Genomic DNA, 26,933 nt, shown 5'->3' with positions numbered 1-26,933 from the left:
AGAAGAGCACAGTCTTGCATCCACACCAACAAGGAGCACTGGCTTTTCTACCTCTTGCCACTCCTTCTTCTCACCAAAGCCAAATAAGGAACTCGGCAATGAATCCTGCACTTCATAATTTGTGTGCAAACTATGAGAACACAGGAGGCAGAAAAACCTGTTCCCGCTCTAATCATGCCCCCCTCCCCAGCTGCATTTGCTCCCCATCATTTGAGATTTCAGGTGTTCAAAGCAGTCACCTACCAGTCTTCCTTCAGGAGTGATAAATGAGTTTGCATTTTACTGTGGCGCGGCAGATCAGAAAGGCCTAGGACGAGGGTGACAAAAAGACAGCCTCAAAAAGGCTAAACCACATGTTTGCAGGGCCCCTCCTAGCCACAGCTAAGGAATGCTTGAAGACCAGAAGAGCTTTTCGTCTGAAAGGATAAGAGAAAGGAGTAGGACAATCAAATCTGGTTTCAGTTTATTTCCAGAATTTTACTGTACAAAATATGCAAAGTGTAAAACGGTTTTATGTTTCAGTTTAAAAAACAACAAAACCCCATCCAGCTATAACTTAAGAGAACCCAGCTTGGAACAGAACAATTTACAAGGCTAGACCCACAGTGCATTAATGTCACAGACACCAGGAATTTGCTTATTTAAGTCCACAATTAGAAAAGAACAGAAAGACCATGTACCATTGCAGTTAAAGTTACATGTGCAAAGAAGAGGAAAAAAAGAAAGAAATGCTGGTTAGTGTCTATTAATTAGAAAACCTTGGCAAAACCCTTCTTACTATACAGAGTGTGTAGAAAAAGTATTACACAGTGATAAAGGAGGGTGAGGGAAGGGCATTCACCCCCACCCCCTTCCCCAAGACACAATAATGCTGAATCAAAGAAACAGGCACAGAAGAGTGTAAGATTCCTTCACAGTCATGCCTGTGCAGGTAGCGAGCCACAGCATCTCCCCACTGCGCACACAGGAGATGGCCCCAAGCATCCTTAGGTGCTGGTGAGAGGTGCCCAGGAAGCAGCCAGAGGGAAGGAGGGATTCCCTCTCTGGGCAGAGCACACCCAGGGCTGGCTGCCTGCTGCCTGCAGGGCTTCTGTGTGCTATAGGGATAAAAAAATGCAGTCTCTCGGAGGGACACAGATGGGCGGATAACACCAGCTGTACCGCTGGGGCGGCGAGGACCTGGCTCCGGAGCACCCCGGAGCGATCCACACCGGTCACAGTTGTCAGAAACGGCAACTTTTGGTCATCCTCTATTGGAGGCAGCAGCCTGAGCACAGGAGGACACATACTCCTGTAGGAGACGTCATGGCCCAAAGCCATCTCTTTTAGAAGAGAAATTTGGGGGTTTACCTTTTTTTTTTTGTTTGTTTGTTTGTTTTATAAAATCAGCTCAATTCCAAGAGCACTTCCTTCTTAACACAGTTTAAACACTAAACCACCAAGCCTGGCCTGAGGCTTGAGACATGTATAATGCACATATCTAGAAGGGAAAAAGCACATAAGACACACACACAAGCTGAATGAGAAAACAGACACCTGCACACACGTCTTGTGAACAGCTCTCATACGGCTGGGCAGAACTGAGCACAACTGAGGAGCCAGTCTGGGACCAGACTACAGCAATTTTGCAAAAGACTGCAAGACTTTTGGCCTACCTTTGAAAAAGGGCAGATTTACACATTTTGGTAAGCAAGATGAAATTGGTTTCAATAGGTTTCCATGTTTAGCAAGTTATGGATCTTTCCAGTTTCTTCAGCAGCAAGTGCTGTAAGTGAGCACATCTCAAACAAGACTTTTCAAAGCTAATTATGTGGGGCAGAGTCAGCTCCAGAAACTCCTTCCCTTCACCTTTTGCCATACAGCAGATTCCCAAGGTTTTGCACAGATATCTCCATTCCAAAGGAAAAGGTTAGGAGGTTCTACGAGGGACAGTATTTGTTCAGATCTCCCCAAACTTGAGCCTTACTGTGAGCTGCCCCCAAGCTCTAAACTGCAGCCTCAGCACCTCCCTTCCCAGCAGATACTTATTGTGCCTCACTAGGGAACTTTGGGGGGAAAAAAATGCACAGAAGTGAGGATGGAAGCTGGAGAGACTCGCTTTGCTGGCAGAAAAAAATTTTAGAGGCAGAAGTCAGAGAAATAGCTGGCAGAGGCTGAAATCAGATCTGCCTTTCTCTCCAGTACCCTCCTTTGGGGGGGACATTGCTCTTGAAGGCACCAGAGCAACCCCTGAAGCAGGAGGTGACTTTGCTCTGTGATCAAGCTGCATCACACCAGCTTTTCATGCCCAGTGCATCTCTCCTCAGCTACCCTGCTGCCTACAGGGGGGCGTGGATGGCGATGTGTCCCCTCTGCAGGGTGAAAGCTGGTAACAGCAAATCTCCCCAAGCTGATTACAAGAGCTTGGTCAAGGGCTGGTACACTATGGAGGGGAGTCCTACAATGCTTATACTTCCAAGAGTGCTGTCTGCTTGTCTCCCAGGAGTGGGAAAGGAGTCTGAGAACTGGGGCAGCCCCACAGAGCCTACACATGGATGGTTGAAGCCACATGGCAATGAGAGGCCAACAGATGTGCTAAAACCTTTGCCCATGCCTATTTACAAGACTGGCAAAGTAGCAGGGGTCTAATATCTGCCCCTACGGTCTGATTAGCTGCAAGAAATCCAAATCTTTCACTTTTTAGCCATGAAAGAGAAAGCCAGCCTTTGTGGAAACCCACAGCCATTTCCATCTGCTCTGGAACACTTGAAAGTCTGAGCTGCATCTGGTTTTGCAAGATCTCAGCATGGCCTTGGATTTAGGCTGTAACAAATCTGAGAGCTAAAAACCAAAGCCTTAAAAAGTATTCAAGCAGCATACTTGAGAATCACAGGAACCATGCCAACGTGGAAGGGAGGAGTGGGGCACCACCACCCCTGGTTAGACAACACAGCACCCTACTGAATGGTTCAGCTTCCAGGGAAGGACGTCCAGTGCAAGGATCTCCTCTGAGGGGGACACTGTCCACTTTGTCACAAATAGGGTTGTCTTAAAAAAACACTTGAATTCTAAAAAATCCCCCCACAATTCCCAGCCAGGTAAAAATATCCAGACTGGGAGAGAGGAGGGAAAATATGTGCAAGGAGACAGTACAGGATAGGAGAGGCATTCGGAGAAACAGCCTCCACTTGGCTGACAAACCCTACAAGTTGTATTTATGCTCAGCTCTTGGCAAGCTTGGCAGAAGCAAAGGCTGCAGGAATTGGACCAGAGCTTCATTCCCTATGACTCGACTCTTACTCATTAGCTGGCTATAAACACAGTTAAACAAACCAGTCTGCTCTCACCGCTCAGTATTTTTTTAAAGAACTTGAATTCCTATAGATGCCACAGATTCATCTGTGGATCTCAAAGCACTTGACAGCAAGTTGAGTTTAGCCTCACAACACCCCAGTGAGGTAGATATGACAGTGGTCCCCTGATTTTGCATGGAGAGGGGAACAAGAGAGACCCTAAAAAATCTCATTAAAAATACCAGAACAGGGAATATTCAGGAGTCATGATTCCCCTTTTAGTCTGTCCTCACTTCTAAGCAGGTTGCATCTCTAAAGAGACTGTTTGAGAGGCCAAGTCCTTTCCTTCAGATTTCATCCGGCAAAACATTCACGCTGCTGACATAGGGAAGAACATTTAATGTAGGAGTTGGCCCCCATTGACAGTGTCCTTTTTGGCAGCAGGCGGAAAAGGCAGCATGGAACTACAGCACGAAGATGAGGAAGCAGACCCAGAGTGAGCACACACCGCTTCTGTCTGGTTCTCCATGTGTTAAAGGATTTAACAAAATTAAGACATGAGTTTCCTGAGCAGATAGTGTCAGACACCCCCCCCCCCCCCCCGTGGGGCAGGGAAAAGGGGAAGGAAATCCTGGGAAAGTAAGAAAGTTTTGCAGATGTTCCTGTGACAAGGTGCTCTCACATACACGGCACACCCAAGCCCCTGGCAAGGTGGTTCTTGTTCTGGCTTCACAGAAATGAGCCAATTCAGCCACAGGCAGTAGCCTCCACACAGGCATTAAATGCTCCACAGTCTCCCAAGCTACTCCCAGTCTCTCCCACCCTACTGGTTATGCACATCATAAAAGCCAGGTGCAGGTATCTTTAGGAGAGCCAAGTGTAAGATACTTTATGCTCTCATTTTTTTTTTTTAAAGGAATAAACCCACCTATTTTTTCAAAGTAAAATGCTGCAAAGGCCACAGGCAATAAAGGAGTCCCCATACAGACTACCAGAAAGCTTGATCTACAAAGAAACCCAAACACCGGGTTTAGAGAAGAGAAAAGTCTACCTACTTCCCATCCTTTAAGGGCAAAGGGCCTAATCCCATCATGTATCATGCCATCTAGTTTCTTCATAACCACATCTGGCACATGACAGGGAGAAAAAAGGATCCAGGAGACTACCACACACTTGTAAGAAAGGTGAAGGAAACTGCAGGGGTCACTTGGATAGGGAATCATCACTTTGGACCCTTGCTCCCCAGGGTGCTCCCTTGATCCCAAGAGGACTATCCACAGGTGCTGTTGGACATGCATCTCCATTGCTGCTGAAGAGGATGGACCCTCCTGCCCTGTCCCCAGCATCTCTGCTTAAGGTGACGGCTCCCTCCCACCAACTCGTGGTGGGCACCAGTCAGCCCACACCTGCTGGGCCACGAGCTCTACTCTTTGCTTGGCCACCTCACCCTGGTGGGAGCATGGAGGCAGCCCCAGGAGCTCCTGGAGAAGCCCAGGAAAGGCCTGGGAAAGGCAAGGGGACAGGTGGGGCTGTTACAGCCTTCCTCAGAAGACTGCGCAGTCTGGCAATGAAAGGCACTGGCTAACATAAGGAAGAAGGCCCTGGTTCCAGAGCGCAGGCCAGATCCTGCCCGATAAGGGATATTTGCATGGCAAAAGACTGAGCAGAATGAACATTTACATTCACATGGATCTCAGGGGTACCTGACTGAAGGCAGGTCACTGCCAGCCTAGCAGCTGTGTTACCTGAACACTGATGCGATGCCCCCATGCTGGCAATCAGACTTCAGACACCAATTTAGGTCACTGTTAAAAACAAACTTTCTAGAACCCCATAAAACTCAGGTGACACTGAATTCACACATGAAAGCTGCACTGGTGGCCAAAGGCAGCCTTCCAAACAAAACTCTCTCAGGAGCAGATCCTAGCACTGAGCAGAAAGTCCCACAGCCCAGCAAGGCCAAGAAAGGCAGGAAGATTTTCAACATTCAGAACATTGTTTGGTATTTCTTAGCTACAGCTGAAGGTGTAAGGTGGGGAAGGGCTCACTGCAGTGTTTCCAGAGCACAACAATTTTCCAAAGCAAGTGAACATGGCAGGGGTCAGCCCATCCCTGGCTCCTCTCCTTAAGGAGGGAAGTGCTTTTGCTGGTCTTTTCTCCAGACACACTTGAAACTGGCTCGAGAGGGAAGGGCACATTCCTGCCTGCACCCCCTTCCCCTCAAAGAGGCTGTCAGATATAGGGAGGGTCTGTGATTTATCTGAGGAGGAGCCAGCTATTCACTGACCCCTGCCCCAGTGCAAATATGCCCTTGCAGGTGCAAAAGGAAGTGGCAGTGCCTGGGGAAACACATTCAGAAAGCCAGACAGAAGGGGATAGAAACAGGGAGCCTTGGGAGTGCCCGAAAAAGATGTGTACAAGCAAAAGAGAGGGAAGCAGGTGAGAGAAAACAGGGAGCCGTGCCACACAAAACAATTTCACTAACAAGCACTGATAAAAAAAAGTAATAAAAATTCAAAAAGCTGAAAGATGGGCTGATCCAGTTCAAGACAAGAAACTTCACAGGGAGTGAAACCACCCCACTATGTTCACACAGGTCTGGCACTGACAGAAGAGGCACATGGAGAAGAGAAAAAGAATAAAAGAGAATAGAAGTACTCTCACACACCCACCCTTTGATATTGCCTCCTCCCCAAGTGAACAGGGGCTGCTGCACCCCCGTGTCAGCAGGTTTCTATAACGGAGAGGTGAGCAACACCCTCTCAGGAACAGCCACAGGTAGCAAAAGAAGAGACACAACAGAGCAGGCGTGCACACGGTGTAAGGCAGCACTCCAACAAAAATACTGACGTTGCAATTGTGCAGAAAAAGAGAGAGCGTGAGATTTACAGTATGCCTGGAAAGAGGGGGGAAAAGAAAAAAATCTGTTCTGTCTCCAAGGCTGAGCTAACTGAGCCAAGTCACCCTGTTGCCTCTTAAGATACTTCTTTCTAGATAAGATATCCCAACTCCCCCCTCCCCTTTCCAAATAAAGTGCAGATGGTCAAATATTACTGGTCCATCATCTGCCAGTTTCAGTCAGCATTGGGGAAATTAAACCCAAAAGCACAATATTGAAAAAAAAAAAATCTCCAAACAACCCACCCTCCAAATCCCTTAGACTGAAGTCTCAGACTGTAAGCGGAGGACAAATTTATGAGATTTAGGGTCTATGAACTCTTCTGAGAGTTTGATGAAGGGGATTTTTTTCACATTAACAACAAGGCTGAAGTCCAAGCACTTGAGGACAAACACGATGCCGTCTTGTAACCCGCTTGTGACCGCTTCCTCGCTGACGAGCGTCCACTGCTTGGAGAACCAGCGATCCCTGTCATACTGGAGGGTTGGGCCCGGGTTGAGGTAACGCTCCAGGAATGCCTGCCAAGAGCGGGACACACGTTAGCACCGGTCCCACAACTTGCTCTGCTCTCTTCCCATCCCCAAGTATGGCTCCACGAGCACAGGCTTGCCATGCTGAAAATTGTTCCAGTTTTCACACTTCAGAAGACATCTTCTCCCCAGTCCCTCCCAGATTTTCAGACCCCGGCAGTAGACAAAAACATCAGGAGATCCTCTTTCAGTGCATCCCAGCAAGCTTGCAAAGTTATAGCCCTGATTTCTGCCATCAGCACAGCCATCTGGCAGCAGTTAGTAGAGCAGAGGTCATTTCTCCCCTACCAGCCCCATAACCCATCCCAAAACTGCAGTCCCAGACAGTGAGATAGGATAGCTGGCTCTCTCCTTCAGGCCAAGCTAAGGTGGAAAGCAGAGGTTTCCATGTTTCCAGCCTGAGCCTGCAAAACCAGAAGCAGAATGTGAAACACTGTTTGACGCTGCTTGTGTTTTAAAGTCTCCTTTGCAATCTTCGTGGCAGCAGAACCTTCTCTTGCATACCTGGGCAAGGTCCCAGGTGGCTCCCAGAGAGAAGATGATAAGGCCCATCTCTTGACAGCATTTTTGCTCTTAGTGTAGTAAGACCTGGGTGAACACCCAGGAGTAATCCTTCCCTAGGACTGTGGGTTGTGGAGAGTGGGATCGTGTGACCCGTTTCCCTTATCATTCAATCCCTTCCTGTGTTTGCAAGTCAACAGTCACAATCTGGGCCTGAAGCAGCAAACTGACATTTGACCAAGCAGCCCATGAATTAGAAACACTGTCAGAGAGACAGAGATTTAGGCAGTAATTAAAAGAAGTCCAAAATACAGCAGGGGACAGAAAAACAAACAAAAAAAGCCTTTTCAGGTTGCCACCTGCATCATGCTGCTACCATGAGTCTGTTGGGAGAACTTCCCATGACTCAAAGCCACCATCTCAAACACTTCTTCAGTACTCCCTTTGCTGAACTGGATACAAGAACAATTATGTCACAGGCATTTTCAGATAAAGAGAGAGAGAAGATGCTGCAGAGGACATATTACTTCCCTTTAAGATCTGATGCAACCTACAATGCACTGATAGTATCACAGGCAACAACTATGAAAACATCCAGTCACCTCCCTTGACAACTTTCTGTTCTGTGTGAACACAGATGTGCCTTCTCCCTCCTACCTGCACCAGTGCTAGAGAAAGCATTACCTTTGGTGTCATGTTGTTGGTGATGCAGAAGGACAAGTGTTGTAAGATGCTCTCCATGCTGTGGTACTGTTGCTGGCGGGTGGTGCGAAGGTACTTCTGCAGAGCCCTTGCCATGGACGGGAAGATTGCCTGGGCTGCTTCTCGGGGGTCCATCATTTCTCCTGGAGCTTTCTGCTGTTCCTCTGCCTGGAGGCGTTTGATGTGAGTGAAAGCCTCCTCTACTGCAACCACAAGCCTGCAGAAGGAAAGTCGGGATGGTAAGAGTCATAATGAGAGGTAGGATGGGTCTGTGGATAAGGCAGAGCCTGGGAGTCAGGATTTACAAGCTCCTATTCCCATCTGCCATTGAGTCACTGCCTGCTATCAATTTACATAAAATCTTCTCTACTGACAGTCTGAGGGGTAGACAACAGCTTTTCTTTCCTTGCCTAAGCCATCCAGCAACTGAGGGTCATAAACCAGGATTAAGATTTTAAAAGCCTGAGCATTGCACTTGGTTCTGCCAACACAGCATAAACATCAGCTGCATGACTCAAACAAGACACAGCTGCCCTTGTGTTTAATGTATGTCTTAATACAACAGTTCCAGCACACAGAACTGCAGCACAAAGCTTAGGGAGTCAGGAGGAGACTGGCTATAAACTAGCATGACCCAGGCCACAGACCACTCTGAGACACTGTGCTCACAAGCTGCAGTCTGCTCTTACACCAACCGGGTACAGAACTTGTGCTGCAGAATGACTGCCCTGCACCCTCTACTGAACAGCAAGGGTGAGAACATCCCTCCATCTTCACTTGTAACACTGCAGCTAGAGACATCCCCTGCAAACCATTCCTGTGTTGGCACAGGTGAGTAAACACCAAGACCACACCATAAAAAGGGAACAGATGCCTTACAACACTAGTTACTTCATCCTGGGCTAACTTACAAATGAGGGGCTATGTTGCAGTTAGTGAGGAAAAAATGATAATGGAGGAGTCACCCAATAAAACTCTCTTGCCCCTCCAAAGAGGACTTCTTTCACACTCAATTTCCACTCGAGTCACCAACGACTGTCCACAGTGCTCTCAATATCCAAAGTATCTTAAAGCCAGGGGCAGTTGCCTCACCACAAGCAGAGGTGTAGCATACTGCACTCAGACTATATCTGAGGAACAGCATGAGAAACCCTGACCTTTGTCCGTTCTTTTTAACTTGACTTAAGGGAGGTGGGGGGTGGAAATCAGTTTCTAATCTCCTGGCCTGAAACATCTGGCCTGATCTTCTAGTGACTGATGGTTTTCCTCTGACTAAGCAGCTGTTCTAACCAAAGTCGGAAGCAAAGGAGATGTGCCCAAGTTAGGATGCTACGCTCCACAGAAAGGAAAGTTTAAGTTCCTTTGGCTCTGAGGCTGGAAGAGAGCCTAAAAGACAGCAGCTATAGAACACAGGTCAGACTGAAGCAGTCAAGGGGGCACATTGTGCCAGCACTTTCCCAATGAAATATAAATTGCCAAAAGAAAACACAAAACAAGCCAGCTCCTTCCAGTTATGACACATTCCTTCCAAACATAGCTCAGTTAAGGGATGCCTGCCTGTAAGCAACTTGCCTCAGACTGTTAGGTATGCTAACTACAGACTGCAATTAGGCTCCAGAGCAAATAGAGACACTGTCTTGGATCACCTCAACAAAGCATCAACTCTGTAGCCTAAGCGTGACTAGCAGAAAATATAACTACATTCCAAAATAAAATGTAACCGCTTCTGGGTCAAGTCTTTCCTCCTGAATTCATTGAAAAGGGCAGTCCAACTGCCTCTTTTATTAGTCTGCAAAGACAAATATTCTCCTCACCCATGAATGGGTGACACGAAGTGCTCCACTGATCCTGTCCCTGGATTACTTGAGCTGACAAGCCTGGGCATGGGCAAAAATAATGGGATTTCCTGCAGCAAGTAACAACAGACTTGTCGAGCACTGGACTGTTCCTTAATCCATGACATTGCATTAGCTTATCTGCCTTATGTACATGAGCTCAGCTTTATGCACGTTCTTCAGATAATTCCAGCTGCAAGCTGTCACCATCCCTTATGCATGTGGGTTTCATAAGCTTCTTCACTGTGACAGACTTACAGCCCTTAATCACGGGTCAGGGACACCCCGTCAGGCTGGGCAAGCCCCACACGACTGAGTTTTGCAGCGCCAAGGGCAGGGCTTTACCTGGCACGGCGCTTCTTCACTCTGCGCTCGTGGTCGGCCTCCTCGTAGTAGAGCTCGTTGTGACTGGAGTCCCTGCGACGGGCCGCGGCTGCGATCATGGCACGGGACTGCCCCGAAGCGTTGTTACCTGGGCCTTTGGGGGGCAAGGACGGGCAAAAAGGAGACAGAAAGGCGGTGTTACTGCCACAGGACTGAGGCTGGGACAGACCAGCACCCCACGGCATCTCTCGCAAGTGCTCTGTGGCTCCAGCCTTCCCAGCCAAAATTATGAACCCTTCCCCGGTCCTCAGCAGCTCTGGTAGAAACCCTGCTAGGCAGCACAGGTTTAGAGAGGGGCTCTGGCACGTGGACAAGGGAAGTTAGTTGGGATGAAGGATCTCACGGCACATACACAAAGGCAGAGCAAGGTGAACATGCCGAGGATGCAACTTACCCCCCATTATATACGCTTTCAGTTTGAAGGCAAGGCCAGCTGGAACATACCACATTTCAGCATCAAGACAGTGTGAGAGCACAAAAAGTGAGAAGTTGGAAAAAGGAGAAAGACAAACACAAGAACATAATGAGACATGGAGATGAATAAATTAAAGCCAAGTGGCAGACAATTACTCGTAGGGAGGAAGAAAAGGATGCAGGGGAAGTAGAGTCACCTTTAGACAAAGCATAGGGTTTTCCAGAAGGACAGAAGCTGTCAGAGCAGCAATCCTGCATGAGGGTAGGCTGGGGTCTATAAGTGTAGTAGCTTCTCATGGCACTTTGAGCAGCATCTGTCAACAGATCTTCTGCTGCTGTTAGCAGATCCTACGCAACTACAGGAACAGGGAAACTGCAATCTGCTCTGTAATACCCAGTCAAGTGACAGAGCTGTCTACTATAAGACCTTAACTACGACCCTAAAATACAGTAGTAGGTTCTGCAACTTGCACATGAAGCCCACAGCTTTGGCTGTTTGGGCAGGGAGTGGGAAAAATGTTGCCCCAGAAGAGTTTACAAACCTCTCTATACAGACAGAGGATAGAGCTGGGTCTGCCCAGAGAGAAGCAGTAGTCTAGGACTGCCTCCAAACCACTAAGAGTTGCTTTTATGGTTAACTGCTCTGAAAGCCCACACTCTCAACTGGCAGTGGTTAAGGCCAATCAATTGTACAGACACGTACAAAACTGTTCTGCTCATGCAAGGGCAACTCTTAATTTTTTTTCCTAAAAAGCACAAACCAGATTCCAAGACAGAAGCCTGAAGTTCAGCAGTGGGAAAGACAAGCACTCAAACACAAAGCTTCTTAAGAGTCTAAACACTTCAGATGTTGCTTGACGGCCCTGAAATGGAGGATATGACTCAAGGGAGACACTAGCTCCCAAATTTGGGTTAGATCTGTAATTTGCCTCACTGACTATGCCTGACAATGAAAATCCTGGTTTTGAAGGTGTAAGAGAGATTACAGCAAGATGTTTTTCTTTCCTGGCTGCTGCAGTATCAAATACAAAAGCTGTCAACAAATTAGTAATGCTATTAAGGCAGCCTGTCTTTTTTCACAAAGGGTGTAAGAGACTGTCAGGCTGCCAAGGTAAGCTGCAGCCAGAATTACACTGCTTCGCAAAATGGACAGGAATCTTTCTAAGGACATGCCTCTGAGCCTGAGATTGCCATGTGCACAAAGGCAGTGACACTGCACAAGGAACAGCCCAGGCAAACGGCACTGCCCCACAAGGGAAGGTATGAGTTTCCAGGCCCTGGTAGGCTCACAAGCTTGACACATGGAAAGGCCTGCCAGCCACATCTGCAGCTTGTTTCTGATTCCTTTTCTTCTAATAAAGTCTCGTGAGCCAGCAGCTCCTAAGTTGCTATCACACTGTCGGACTGGCTAATTTTCCTCTGAGCTTGGGAGCCCCAATGTCCCAGCAGATGCTCCAGGAAAATAGACCCTGCCACCTCCCAGAGAGATACCTCGGTGCAGGAGAAGACGAGCCAGTTAGTTATCAGAGTGGCACATCCCACAGCCAGCCTCACAGGCTGTGGGGTTTGAACGGTGTGCAGACAGCTGTGGGACTGGGAAGCCCTCACCTTCCATACATCAGGCCTCACTGAGAGTGAGCAGCTGGAATGAATGATTTCGCCTCTGTAGAAATGCAGAGCGAGTCTGTTTACTTCCCCTCTCCAATTCAACTGAATCAAGAACTTCAGGCAGCAAGGGACACATGATGGGCAAGCCTGTCCCTCTCCTTCCCTTGCTTCCCTATTCCTGTCAGGATGGGAATATCTCACTTGTAAGGATCTAAACCTTCAATTAATTTTATGGGCTCAGGGGTGCTGCATCAGGTTTGGGGAAGCATTTAGGATGTCTTTGAAACTCACCAAAACCGAAAAAAACCCCAATCAGCCAACCAACCAACCAACCAAAAACAAACCAGAAAAAGAAAAGAGGAAAACCAAAACTAAAACTAAACACCCCACAGCCATAAGGCACTGAAACGTTGTTGAAAGCAAAACGATCATGTCTCATGTTTTTCCATGTGACAGATATTCTTTGTATTTCAGTCCCCACACCATGCATGCAGAGCCACCTTGCCCAGCTAAATCCCTTTAGTTCTTTCTTTCCAGCTCTCAAAGCCTTTCAGTGCTAATGAATTCATGGGCAGTATGTGCCTTACCACATTTTGTCACAGGATTTCAGCCATTCTTCACCATAAAAGCTTCTCTACATAACTTCAGCTCTTCCCAAGGAATGTCACTTTCATAAAGGTTGCTGGGCACACCCTGCTTATCAAGCCTGGCTTTCACTGATAGGGTTTGAGAGTGTCAAATGACTAAGTCCAGTTTTCACTGCTTTGAGCATCCAGATATCCATCCATCCTCCCACAGGCTTCTTTAAAGCCCTGAAGTTTGAAAACGGTTTGTAGAATTGCAAAGCTCAACGGGGATAGTTATCTGTCTCTGAATTTCCATGAACTGCTTAGCATCATGATGATTTGGGAGCATGGCCACGTGTAAGCCAGGCATAGCTAATTTAGTGCTAAGCCTGCAGGCTGACAAGCACTGAGAGCATTGCTTTCATCAGCAGCTGATGCTTAGACCGTTTCCTCTTCCCACATTGGTATCGACTGCCTTCACTTTCCTGAAGGCTTCATGTGGAAACGGAATAATAAGTGACTGGGGAACTCATTTAGGTTAAAAGTTGTGTTTATTGTACTATCACAACTAAGGAGATGACCCAAGGGTGACAAAAAGCAGAGGCTGCCTAAGACAAGCAGTGAAAAGTGCTTATCAAGCCACATGATAATTAAGCCGGACATAAAATTTGGCCATTTCACCTGGCAAAGACAAAAGCCTTATTGTGGGCTAAACACATCTGTAAAGTCGTCTGGAACTGGCAAACTCAGGACTGTTAGGAAGATTTCCAGCAAGAGACAAGACTTTGGCAAAGCAAAAAGGTGAGAATGTGTGCATAACAAAGCATAAAGCCAACCCAGCCCCTCCCCATCCCACCCATTCTCAGAGACTACATTTCACCTCACCTACCATCAACATTGTAGACTTTCAGGCCAGCCATGTGCTTGGCTGCTCGCGATTTGGAGGCTGTTAACAAGGCTGGGTTGTAGACTGTGAAATCTCTGTAGTAATTTTCCAGAACCACCAGCGCAGCTCGTTGGATGCTAGGGAAAGAACAAAAAACAAAGCAAGACAAAGTACCTCAGATTAAAACAAGCTCTTTTGCTTCCATAAAATGCTCAAAAAAAGAAAAGAAAGAAGAAATAGTCACATTAGTTGGAACAGGGTTGTCACACCTACAGAACTGTGCAATACACAGAATATTAATTACTCTCTCTAGGACCTGAATTTCATTTGAGATGCAAGATAAATGCCTCTGCCCTCACATTAACAGGAGAATGACAGGAAATCCCTAAACAAGGGCAGCACATGAAGTGAAGCACTAGGCTGACTGCAGTATGGTAAATTACAGAACTAGAGCTCAGCCCGCCTCGGCAGTACAATCACTGTGCTGCAGAGACCTTGCTCAGGCTGAAGATCAGAACACCACAAGGGTTTTGGTGTAGCTGGCCAGCCGAGATGGAGAGACCAGCTCAGGATGGATGCTTTTCCGTTTGAGTCATTTCCAGCCGCACCTCACAGCTCCTCAGATCTCCTCCATCCCAGCACTGACTAGAGTGCGATCTCTTCAGCTTTCACAGCAAGATAAGATCGCTGCCTGAGGAGTATGGCTGCCAGAGACAGATTACCTCAGTATTGCTCGTTAAATCCCAGGCTAGGGACAAAATAGGGAGCAGTGACACTCCCTCCATCCCTTTGAAGGGATGCCTCCACATAAAATGATGACACATGGGAGCAAAACAAGCACACGCGCCAGCAGCAGGAAAGACTCAACCCAGAGGTATCTTCCTTTGCAATCATTTTGACAACAGAGAGAGAAATGTCTGTAGGCACTGTTACCAACAAATAGGACAGTACTTCAAAACAAGCCAGAGCTATGATGTTTAACACTGCCAATACACACGTGGGATCCAGGACACAGCTCTCTCCCCGTTGCTCTGGCTCCCTGCCTCAGCGTGGCAACCGACTGGCAGCAGTATTCTCAGCAAATCACCAAGATCACCGATTCAGCCGACTGGAGTTTGCCAAGGACCCACACTTAATATAATTTTTGTGGGTTCAAAATGAAAAGGGAACTGCCAACACATTTGTTGCCAGTTAATTTGTTGCCACTTCCCAACAAAGCTTCTCCTAAGGAAAGCAACCAAGTATTCTCACACGTTACAACATAAGAAGAAAACATTACAAGGATGGTAACGTGGGAAAATAAGACACCAACAAATTAAGACCAAAATTCAGTTCTCAGCACTACCACGGTGTGCTCCCAGAGGAGCAATTTAAGTTTTCCTGTTCCTTGTGCTAATATTAAACTTCTGCATCACACCCCAGTAATTTAAACAGCACCCCCCCATCCTCGATTCTCCGACTGTCCCCTCCCACTGATCAGTGAATTAAGCACACATGCCAGTCCATTCAAGAGATTCTGAGAAAGAAGAACAAACCCAGACTTGTTCACTGTGTAGCTTCATCAGTCAGTATTATGGTACATGACCACACATTTGATTAGCTCTGTACCTATAAGATGATGAATTTAGCTTTTGAAGCAAATTCCATCTTTAGGACTCTTTGGTAGGGTCTTTTGCATCCAGCTAGGGCATATTAAAGAAGCTTTACCTTTCAGGTGCCACTCCTTCATATTTCCTCATCTTAGGTTTGGTAGAAGCAACTCCACTTAAGCACTCAGCTGCTGATATGAGATAAAAAGCCACTTAACCAAGGAAACAATTTTCCTTTAATGAAGTAGTAGAGACTGACCCAGTGCCACACACAGAGACGCTAACACAGAACAAAGGGAAGCTGTTTTATTTCTCCTGGCCATACTTCTGATTTCTACTGTGAATTTGCTGCAGCTTATAAACAAAATTTCATAAAAGAAGTCATGTGGCAGCAGCACACATTCCCCCTTCTGACTGCATTTAAACATGATCAAGTTTTTCCATGTCCGTTTCCCAGGAAGATAAAACTCCATAGACTTTCATCTCAAAACACGATGTTTGAAAAACTGAAAACAAGAAGATAAAAATGAACAGTTATACTCTGCTAATACACTGCACTCATTACAACCAGCATTGGAAGTTCCATCCCAGAAGTAGGAAATATTTGGGAGGTGCTCCACTGACCAGCTAGCTTTATTAGGACAAAACACAATGCATCACAGGAGACAATAATTCATTTTTATACATACACATTTTCCCTGGACCCCACAGACAGGATTATCATCAGGATGCCAGCCTTCCCCACCTAGGATCCCTTCCATCCCCTCATTAAATAACCTACCCCACCAATTCATTGGCACATAAAACAACATCCAAACACAATAACGTTTTATGTTGCAGCGAGCAACCATCATTGCCCTGAAAATTAAAGCCCAGGTACTTGCTGCTGATGCAAATCCAGTATAGGCTCAGTCCCACAGATGAGAAACCCCAATCACACAGAAGCTCTGCTCTCTGGGAAGAGAACTGTAATTAAACATCATTTTCCAGAATTTCTACCAGCCCATTTCTGTCTCCCATGTAGTCCACCCTAAGTGTGCAGGTTAGAAAGACAGCTATACTGTGACTCTTCAAATCCTCTGTTACAGAAAAAAAAAATTAAAGAGAAGAAACTGCAGACAAGAAAATTAGAAGCATTGCAGTAAGTCACAAGAAGAGTGAGGAGAAGGCTGAATCAGAGCCTTCTGGGCTGTGTTGCTCAATCTCTTCACCCACATCAAGGGGAAGCCTCACCCTGCACAGTGCAGGACAGCCAGCCCTGCCCCACGCAGGCGCTGCAAAGCAACAAGAAGCCCCCGCCCCAAACAGCCACAGCACCCCAAACACGGCAGAAGGGCTCCCCAATGCTCTTGTGCAACACAACAACATAAGAAGGAGGGTAATCACGGGCATATAAGCATGCAGAGCAGCCCAGAGGAGAAAGCAGGAGCAAAGCAAAACACTAAGGAAGTCTGCTGTCTCCTAACACAAACAGGCTTTTGGACTTTCCACTGCAGGGCAGATCCACTGCTGCCTTGTGAGCAAAGTGGAGTGGCTGTAGGAAGCCTCCCCTCCATCCACACTCCACCTCCGATGGGAATGGAAACTGGCAGCCTTCCCGAGGCCCACGGAAGCTGTTTCCTTGCAGCACTGTCTCGGGAAGAGTTCAACACTGTGTCGGTCACTGCATTCATTCACCCCGCGCTTCAGCAAACAGGTTTTCCTTGCACTCACATCTTCGAAAGAATGGGGAGGGGCAGGAAGAAAATAAACAGAAAGTTTCGATACTTAATCACTTCCATGGAGAAGGTCAGAGTGAGGATCCTTCTCAGGTCCTGTCAAGAGGACCTGGAAGCCCAATAAACTTCAGGCACTGTAACAAGCTAACAGAGCACGGGAAAACCATATCATAGAAATCATCATAGAAAGTCTTGGGTTGGAATGGACCTTAAAGATCATCTAGTTCCAACCCCACCCCACCACGGGCAGAGCACAAAAATCAGGACATAAAAAGCATTTTCATGCAACAGTTCAAATTCAAAGTTTATGACATGAGAAAAAAAATCTCTTGCGCAGGTCTACTGGGAACACAGTTTTCCTTGTAGGCAGTATCAGTAAGGCTCTACACACTTTGTTGCTTTGCATTTTGTGTAGTTGGAGGGTGGGGCTTTTTTATTTATTATTTTTACTCCCCCGAAAAAAGCCATGCCACAGCATGCTGCCAAAAGGGAAAGCAAACAAACAGACCCCACAGAAGCACGGGGTACCTCAGTGGCATCTGGCAGCGGAGAAATGCAGAGTCCTTCACAAACAGTAATGAATTAACTTTTACAGGGCATCCAAGGAAGCGGAGGAGGGGACTATGTGACACAAAGGCAGCAACTATTTTTTTTTCTCTCAGAAAGCTAAGTCAGGAGGAGTTTTGTGTGAGTACTTGCTACTACAAGAGACTTGAATATTTGAGGTCTTGCCATACGCTGCAACTCAGAGGCCATTTTGACTTTTTATTTGCCTTCTGTGACACAACTACATCAATACTGGAATTGGCTTTTTTTAGAGGATTTACAGGAAAACGAACAAGTGTTATACTGAAGCAAAGCACAAGGGAAGAAGTCTGTTTTAATCAAAATACTAGCTTTGGACACTGCTGGTTTCTAGAAAAAGGGTTTTGAGTTTGCTGAAGTGGTGGGAAAGAGTTAGTACAAAACCAAAAAAATCAGGAGAAGAAAAAAAAGATTAAAAATTGAAGCCACACCTCTATGCCCAAAATTGCCACAGGACACACTGAGGTGAAGCCCAGAAGGCTGCAGCACCTGTCACTGACATGGTTTTACCAGCTTTGTACTTTCCTGCTAAGCTAGAAATGTAGCCTGTCATGGTACTATACCAACCATCAGCTAGACATTGCTAATCATCTAAGGAAGAGGAGTGCCCCATGCTTTTGCAACAGATATATACACACATCCAGAAAGAGCTGAGCTGTTTGCTACCAGAGCACCCTTGCCATGGATGCAAATCTTGCAGCATCAGGGTTTAGAGTGAGCCACACACCTAAAACACACAGGGATAGTCAGAGAGGCTTGATGACTGCTGTGCTAATTGAGGGCTGGGGAAGCCTGGGGTTATTTAATCAAGTGGTTCCCAACACAGACTCCTCTCCTCCAAACAACGTTTTTTTAACGTTCTTCAAAACAGACACAGCATCAAAACAAGCCAAGGTCTCTGGGCACATAAAATCTATGCCACAGCCAGCTGGGAAGTTTGGCACCTCAAAGAAGAGCCAAGAAAGGATTGTACAAAGCCGCCTTCCACACAGAGCTGGCTTTGCCTTACGAGCTGTCTCCAGTCCAGTCTACAACTGCATCAAGCTTATCTAGTGCAAGAGATTCTGAGCTCTCCTGGAGTGCTGAGCTGCTCATCCACAACACTTCTTACTCCTTAGCAGTGCTGTCAGCTCACACCCAACAGACTTCTGTGCCTTCTCCTACCTTACTATCACATCTCCCTCCTAGAAAATCCCCTTTCCTTCTCATACTCTTTTGCTAGAGCACTGACGCAGAGCTGGGGCTCCAGTGTCTGGACCTTCATGTTTTATTGTTTTTCCAGAGCAAAGTCGCTAGGACTGAAGCCTTAGAAATAAAACTGGAAATAGACAATTGAAGGTCAAAATGCTTCCCACACCAACATCCCTACTGAGAAGGTATTTCCACCATCCTCTACACAGACTTGCTTCCCTGCTCTGCCTACCATAGTATGGGCAAGGTCAGCACAGGCTGCCCAGACAGATGCCCCCTGGGCAGCACTCCCACACCAGGGGCCCTGAGCTGGTAGAATGAATGGGATTTGGTACTCGCTGTGCTTCCCAAGCAACACCTTGGAGCGAAGCTCCTGAAAGGACCAAGGTCACTGCAGAAGCACTATGCAGTGCTGACAGTAGCACCAGTGCCTTAGCTACAGTTTTGTCCTCTCTAGTAAACAGAGCCACAGTCAGACCTCAGCAGAGATGCCAAGACAAGGAATTTCTTCGGCAGCTGCGGCCGAACAAGCAGAGCAGAAAAATGCCTTTTGATCGTTGTAACTACAACAGCATTTCAGTTTGGTACACTCAAGAGAACAGGACCGCAGCCCTTAGGAACACGAAAACCACATTTTCTTGTCAGACAACCACAACTGAAGTCTCCACTCGGCTAAGACAGGCAAGCACAATCCTCACCCTCTCTGGAACAGGCATCAGGACACAGCAAGTTTGTTTTAGATACTTTTGGCATTTGGTGAGGCAGGGAGAAGAATTCGCAAGGTCAAGCCTTTATGAGGGAAGGGAAGGAAACCTTGGCATAGTAACAGGTTGTCACTGTGATGGCAGCACATCTGCTGCCCCCAAGGAAGTGAACATCCATCCAGTAATGGCACAGTTTCTATAGAACCAAAACACACACCAGGTTTGTCCCACAGCTTTGCAGTGACCAGTCTCCATCTGTTCTCTCCCCTTCTGGCCTTTTTCAAAAACATGAAAATAAAAGAACAGGAATTTAAAGTGTGTCCTCATCTATCTCCAAGGGTGGACATCTGAACAACTGCTACAAGAATGCTGGAAATTTAAAGAGAGCACCAGCCCAGGTTCTAGCTGTAGATCTCCCCTTTTCTGCCCTGTGCTGTCCAAGACACAGTGCTCTTCAACAGATACCCCATGACAAGTCTCATGTTCTGCAAGACAAAACCCAGAACCAACACACCAGCTGAGTGATACAATAGCTTACTGCTGATGTAGAAGGGATTTCAACAAATTTTCTGAATGAGAGGAGGAGAGCAGGATTCATTTTCAGGTTGGGTTTTTTTTGTCTGTTTTCCTCAAAAGCAGCCTAGCCAAAACCCTCCAATATGGGTGAAAAAGAAAGACTCCAAGTCTACTACTCACATAGCTTTTACATTTGAATCTTTTAATTTGGATGAGAAGATGTATTTTTTTAAAAAAGAGGATTTTATAGGAGGGTATGACCAAAATTGGGGTTTGGGGGGAAATCAACTCCTTTACATCATACAACCCAAACAAGCTACTTATGTAAGCCTTCCTGAAGAACCCTATAAAAGTATTCCCTGGCCAGTACTAAGATGATGCTGCTACAGAAGTACAGAGCACTAAGTTTTAGCAAGCAGCTATAAAACCCCAGTAAACCCACAGGCACGCTCCCACTGCAATTCTCCTTCGGAGAAACTTCCAAGCCTGATACTTCAGGAAGTTAACTGGTCTTTAGGGTACCAGTACACAGGCTGAATGTTTTCCCGAGTCACCTTTATTGGTATGACTTCAAATTCTGATGAATGCTTTCCCAACAGCCACACATGCCCTTGCTTCCACTTCCAACAGCTGAAGGTGATAGCTAGTATAACTGACTAGCAGAAAAACCCCAAGACACCACTGGTAACGTATAGTGAGGACGAAGAGGAGGAGAGCACAATCCTCACCTGAAGAGTGGTCCAAAAGGTCCAATCGTATGACTTACCAGGAAAGGGCAGTCGCTGTGTTGAAGTCAGATGCTGTGACAGCACCACACTTCTCTTCCTCAGTAAGAGAGTGAACATTTCATTTCACAGTATACAGTACTGAGGGAAGCAAAGATCACAAGGACACTTATTACCTCCAACATCATATTCAACAGATAGAAAATGGAATAAGCTGCAATAGTCTAAGATGAGCTTTAGAAACAATGGAGGTTCTGGAGCACCAGAAGAGCTTCCTATGGAAGGCAGGGGACTCTCTTCTCAAGAAAAGAAAGATTAAAGCCCTTGCTGAGCCTAAGCTTCTTTCCAGGATCGCTGCATACAATTCTAGGATGCCTTATTGCAATGGGTCAGCCTAGGTAACCAGCCTTCCAGCCCCTCATGGAATAGCAAAGGGGAGTTTGTTAACTTGTGGTAGAGGTCCGTTGCACCAATTGCCTCAGCCCACCCGCTGGGATGGGTATGTGAATCTACAACAAAAGCAGCTTCAGGAGCCGCATCTGAAAGAGCAGCTTGTGAAAGCCTAAACACACAGTGCAACAAACTTCTCCCCCAGAAGGCTGAGGAAGCTGCTGCCAGGAGAACAGGCTCCAAAGCAAACCACCCGCATCCTCTTACACCAAGACCACCTCCCCAGGGGGAACTGTGTGTGTGGGGAGGTATTGCCAAGTACTTACTCACCACATAGATACCTTGCAGAACCACTAAATCCAAATGGTATAGCTCATGTATTAGCCAGTGCACAACAGCAGCTTTCAGGCACTCACAACTTGAGCTGGATTTTAATCAGTTCCTCAGACACCAATAACCACATGCAGATGCCTCAACAGCTCTCAACTAGAGACACCCACTGCCCTTTGAACACATACAGCACATTCAAACAGGCTACCTTCTCATCACACAGAAAGTGAGCACTTGCTACCAGCATCTCATTGCCCCAGGGTCTGCTGTAACACAGACAAGAAAGATGAGAGCAAAGGAGCTGCCTGTGCCTGGCCATGTACCTGCCATGTCCCAGACACTGAACCAAAACAACACCTGGCCAGACATCCACACCTCAAGCCCAACCCACCACCCTCAGGAGCCACTAGTATGTTCAGTCAGACCTGGAGAGCAGCAGCTATTGGATCCATGAGCTAGAACTCAGAAAGGGGCTTTCCAAGTGCACTGCTAGCACAGCAAGCATTTGCCTCCATGACTTGGTTTTGCAAAGTGTCGGGGTACCCTCCGGGGAGCTAGTGAGAATACTAACTTGCTTATTTATAAGAAGAAAGAAAAAAACCAAACAACCAAAATAAAACCACCAACTACTGTCTGCTTACACTAAAGTGAAACCAAAGCTGTGAAAGGTTTCCTTCATCTATTGAGCAAACTGGCAGTTTGGGAACCGGAGCAGAGAGAGCACAAAGTGGACAACTTAAGTGAAAAGATGAGAAGCTGTTGCTGAGCTGTCCCCACAAACCTGCACAGCGTGGTGGACACATGCACACCAGAAAGACACGGGTGTCAGAGCACAGACAAGTTGCTTCCCCAGGAACCTGCGGGTGTTGCATCCAGCTGCCAGCAGTCCAAGAGGATCCACTTGTCTGCTCCCAACTCAACACAGACCCGTAACCAAATTGAAGGAGTCAGGGACACTTCTGAAGTCAATCTTAAGTTTAACATAGCTGAGCAGACTATTGAGGCCAAGGAGCCTTGTGGAACAAGATCTGCATGGCTCAAGACAATAATTTAGAGAATCCAGTCTCACAGCTGGAGACAGGACTCTACACCAAGCCCACAGCAATAAGCTGCCATCCATTTGGTACACGTTGTCCAGCTCTGAATCTTCAGAGACATGTCCTGGGGTGCCCAAGACCTATCCTTCATGCTTGAGCCACGGCTGGTCCCTTGTAGATCAGCTGGATAGGGGAGGAGAAGCAAGGACTGGAGGCTCTCCTTTCCACAAGCTCAGCAGAGGAGCACACTTTTGAAGACAGAGCTCTGCACCACAAAGGAGTGCTCCTGCAGGCTGCTGCAACTCATGGGCACTGCTGCCTTCATGCAGGCAGCAGTATGACTGCTTTCTGTGAAACAGAATCACAGAATCGTTTAGGTTGGAAAAGTCCTCTGATAGTGTTGAGTCCAACATTTTCACCATCTTGTCAACTAAACCACAGCACTAAATGCCATATCCAGTCGTTTCTTGAACACCTCCAGGGATGGTGATTCCACCACCTTCCTGGGCAGTCCATTCCAATGATTGACAACCCCTTCCACGAAGAAATTCCTCCTGATGTCCAACCTGAATCTTCCCTGACACAGCCTGAAGTTATGTCCCCTCATCCTGTCCCTAGTTGCCTGGGAGAAGAGGCTGACTCCCACCCTTACTACAACCTCAAGTAGTTGTAAAGAAGCAGTTGTAGAAAAACCATCTCTGCCATGAGAGGGTTCCCTCACCCCCATAACACCTCTCCTCTGTCACCACAGACCTTCGTAACTCTTAAGCACCAGAAGGACAGTTAGAAAGACTGCAGAAATTAAGCCGGGCAACATAACCCAGGAAGAAAAATACACACACAAAACTATAAAGCTACATAGATAACAGAGATATAAATTACCAGTTCCATCATTCAGATCCCTGTGCAACTAGACAAGATTTCTTTGGGAGGGGTGAGGAAGGATCAGGCTGTTGACAGGATTTTTTTTTTTTGCAGCAGCAGCATTAGTTTAACAAGTGATGTGGAACTATGATCAAACACTTACGTAATTGAGGGGTGTACTGACTATTTCTGAGGGAGGTGTAACCTCTTTCAAAAGTTTCTATACATATGAGGTTATACTTAGGATTTAAGGAGTTTCAAACCAGCTGGGGGGACAGGGTGACAACGAGGTGGGCTTTACCCTCTGAACACAGGAGTTAGGAGCAAGACCAAGAGTTTACCCTGCATGCAAGAGTGAGACGGGCACTCGGTGCAGAAGCCCTGAGCTGCAGGGAACCCATCAGCTTCCAGCTCGAGCTTGTGCCCCGCTCAAGCACCTAGGAACTCTGCAGAAGTTGGCAATATATGATACCCTGGATTACCATCTCCAGGCTCTGGGAGCAGCATAATCCATGACAGGGTTGCATTTCCTCTTCCCAACATACATGCATGCTATGACTCTGATTAGTCTGAGCCTCAAATAGGAAAAAAAAATATGCAGGAACTGGCAGGTATGGTAAGTTCATAAGAGTCTGCATTTTCAAAAGATAATTTAAAGCCTGTTCACGCATCAAATAAGGCCAGTGTTTAGCCAAAGCATTCTTTAAGCTACATTAATAGTTATGAAGTAACTAAGGGTGGGGCTTTTTGTTACTAGTTTTTTTTTTGAGAGGAGGAGAAGGGGTTGGTTGATGGTTTGGGGTTTTTTTAGGTGAAAGCTAAGAAATACAACTTTAATTCCAAGGAAACAAGAGAAAGAAAGTGTTCAAAGCTTCTACAGGCAGCAAAACTTCAGTGCTGTAACAGGACTTTATATCTGGATGCTGCTGCCACAAAATATCAGTATTCAGCCCTTGTTCCCACAGCAGCCTGGTAGGGTGCTCTCTCAGGAAAGAGGACCACCTCTTACTTGACCCCCAGCAGGGGATGGGATTAACTTTGAATGAGGTTGTCATTTGAGTCAATAGAGCAGCTTTAACTTGTTCTAGGATTTCTCTCGAAACACCTCGGAATGTTATTCTCTTGTAAGCCTATGCAGACAGGCCTCAAGAGGCAGCATCAATGTTAGCCACTAACAGTCCTTTGCACATAAAGGAACATCAGCTCTCAAAATACAGCTCAGTTCCCCCTGCACAGATCCCCCAAACCACAGGGCATGCCCCACAAAGCTCCACCCCAGCAAGCTTTGCACAAGCAAGAGCCACCTCATTTTACAACCAGCACTCAGTAACCCCACAAACAGCACTGAGGACACAGGGACATGATCTGCTACTCCAATCTGAGATCAAAAACCCAGCCCCAACATGGATGCAGATGAACCTCTACCAGGGCCTCAGGAGCACAAGCCAGAGCCAGCAGCCTGCAGCCCCCAAACCACAGCCGAGGTCCTTAGTGCTGTGCCAGGGGTCTGTTCTGCTGTCAACCAAGGAATAGCTCTGTAGGCTGATGTCCCCACTTGACCTAAACTGCACAAAGGAAATTTAAGCAGAGAAGTTTATTTAACAGAACCATGTGCTGGAGGGGGAATCCAGATATTAGTGAAAATACTGCCCTCAGTTTTGTAGCCATAAATAAACAAATGATAAAAAAATACTCTTTTACTACCACATTGATCCCTATTAACTCCTCCTTATTCCTTCAGGGTAGGGTCAAGTATTAGCTTCCAGTTTTCTTGGATATTACTTGGTTGTGCTTAGATGAGAACTGTAAATTCACAAGTCCTTGCCCTTTTAACAAAAAGTGAGCCTACTCCTTTCCCCCAAAGGGCACACAGCTCACTTCTTTGCAGAATATTTCATCATTCACCACAAGAAACAGATGTCAAAGGTTGAGGGGGTGGATTTTTTTTTTTTTTTTGCAGCATTTGAAGATAAAAGTACCTTCACGGCCACAAAATTTGTTCAGCAGCTTAGGGAGACCATCTGTCTCTGTGGGTGGTACACACAGGCACTTTGGAGGGCATGGACAGCAGGGGAACAGAAATTCCATGACAAACCCTTAAAGTGCAGGGTAGGCTGGAGTTCTTGTAGTTCTGGGCAGTGTTGATTTTGAAAGACAAACCAACAAGAAAGGAAATCTCTGCAGATGAACCCAATGGCATTTCCCCTGCACCACCTCTTTCAGAAGGATGAAGCCTAGCAGCTCCTTTCTGGGAAGCAATTAATATCGAACTAGCCAGGTGGATTAATAATTGACAGTGGGCACTTCACTTACAAGTAGGCTTGTAAACTTTTAAAGTATTAAGTATTCCAAAAATGTGAGACCGCTCCAGGGTATAACGATCAGCCCGCACCACTTGCCCTTGCTGCCTGATGCATCTGCAGGAGCACAGATACAACTGGTACCTGGGCTGTGGTCTAGTATACTCAACTCAATGCTCCTCCTCATGAAAAGGAGAGGAGAGGTGCTATGTGCACAAGGGGTGCAGGGGGTGATCAAAGACCAAGATCAAGGAAGGTAGGAGAGAACGGTAGAAAGATGACAGTGGGCACTTCATTTCTCTGAGCTCTCTCACCTTTATCAACACGAGGAGCAGCTCCATGTGTAAAGCCATATGTAAAATCTTCTGAAAAGTGCATGCTAAAAGGTAAGAGGCTAGGAAAACATGCTCCTTTCAGAAAAGCAGAGTCCTCCCAGGCTTTGGAGACAGACTTTACCACATCAGAAACTCCCAGACGAGTTGTGCATGTGGTCAGATACATGCACATCCTAGACTTTCCCCTCACCTCTAATGAGGAGTACCTGGCATTCCTGGAGCTTGCTGTTCACTTCTGTCACAAACAAGCACCCTCTTAATGAGGTGTTACTCTGACCCAAGCAATAAGTCTTAGCTGAATTTTGCTGGCAACACACCCCATACACCACCAAACAGACCCTTGTAAAACAGAACAAGGCACCATTGCCATAACTCATCTGGAACATCAAAGGAGACTGCTCCCTACTCAGCAAGGAACAGCACACATTTTTTTCAGAGGCTACTGGAAAATCCCTTCTGCAATTCCAGGTACCCTCATGGCTAGAACAATCAGATTTCCTGCTCTCTGCAGCACTATCCTCCAGAGGCGAGGCAGCAGACACAGGCGGGGAGGAAAGGTATGGCCTGTGACTAAAAATGGTTAAGAATGTGGTTGGAAGTCTCTTCCCATTAAGTCATTACTAGTTCATCTGCAAGTCAGACCTTCCTTCCCTACTCCACGGCTACAGCAAAGGGTGTTTTCAAAGGCGCTAATGCCTCAACTGCCAATGCCACACAACTGTGAACAGAGTTCTGCAAGATCAGGAATGGGAGCACGGAGAAGCAGCCCAGATGCAGAGGTGATGAGTTGCAAAAATGTGGTTGTAAACACCCAATTATGTGAAGTGCTGCTGAGAAGACACTGGCTTGGGGGACACCAGTCTGACACCTCTCAGTGGTAAAGAAGCTGCTCTGGAGGAGACCCCTCATTACTTCAGGAACTTCACACCTGCAGAAGCAATTAACACCCATTTAGCTAGCTATCCCAGAACTTCTTGGGACGGGAGACTAATCAATGCTGGTGCTCATCGCATTTGGTGATGGGCGAGGACACACAAATTTGCATCAGGATG

At 46.7% G+C, this 26,933-nt stretch overlaps 1 protein-coding gene across 3 annotated transcripts in view; it reads right to left on the bottom strand.

Annotated features, from left to right (window-relative positions):
* Nucleotides 1-451: 451 nt before the first annotated feature.
* VANGL1 (VANGL planar cell polarity protein 1) overlaps nt 452-26,933 on the bottom strand; it is a 46,807-nt gene continuing 20,325 nt past the window's right edge. For all 3 annotated transcript variants that reach the window (XM_064644421.1, XM_064644423.1, XM_064644422.1), the window contains exons 5-8: nt 13,601-13,734; nt 10,085-10,217; nt 7,887-8,121; nt 452-6,689 (exon numbers count right to left, since the gene is read on the bottom strand). In XM_064644421.1, the coding sequence (XP_064500491.1) occupies nt 6,429-6,689; nt 7,887-8,121; nt 10,085-10,217; nt 13,601-13,734 (763 nt within the window). In that variant the 3' untranslated portion in view covers nt 452-6,428. The remainder of the gene's footprint in view (nt 6,690-7,886; nt 8,122-10,084; nt 10,218-13,600; nt 13,735-26,933) is intronic.

This window comes from Pseudopipra pipra, chromosome 2 (genome assembly GCF_036250125.1).
Source record: "Pseudopipra pipra isolate bDixPip1 chromosome 2, bDixPip1.hap1, whole genome shotgun sequence".
NCBI classification, from domain to species: Eukaryota; Metazoa; Chordata; class Aves; order Passeriformes; family Pipridae; genus Pseudopipra; species Pseudopipra pipra.
Note: the sequence above shows the minus strand (reverse complement) of the source record. Positions and strands in the feature narration are given on the sequence as shown.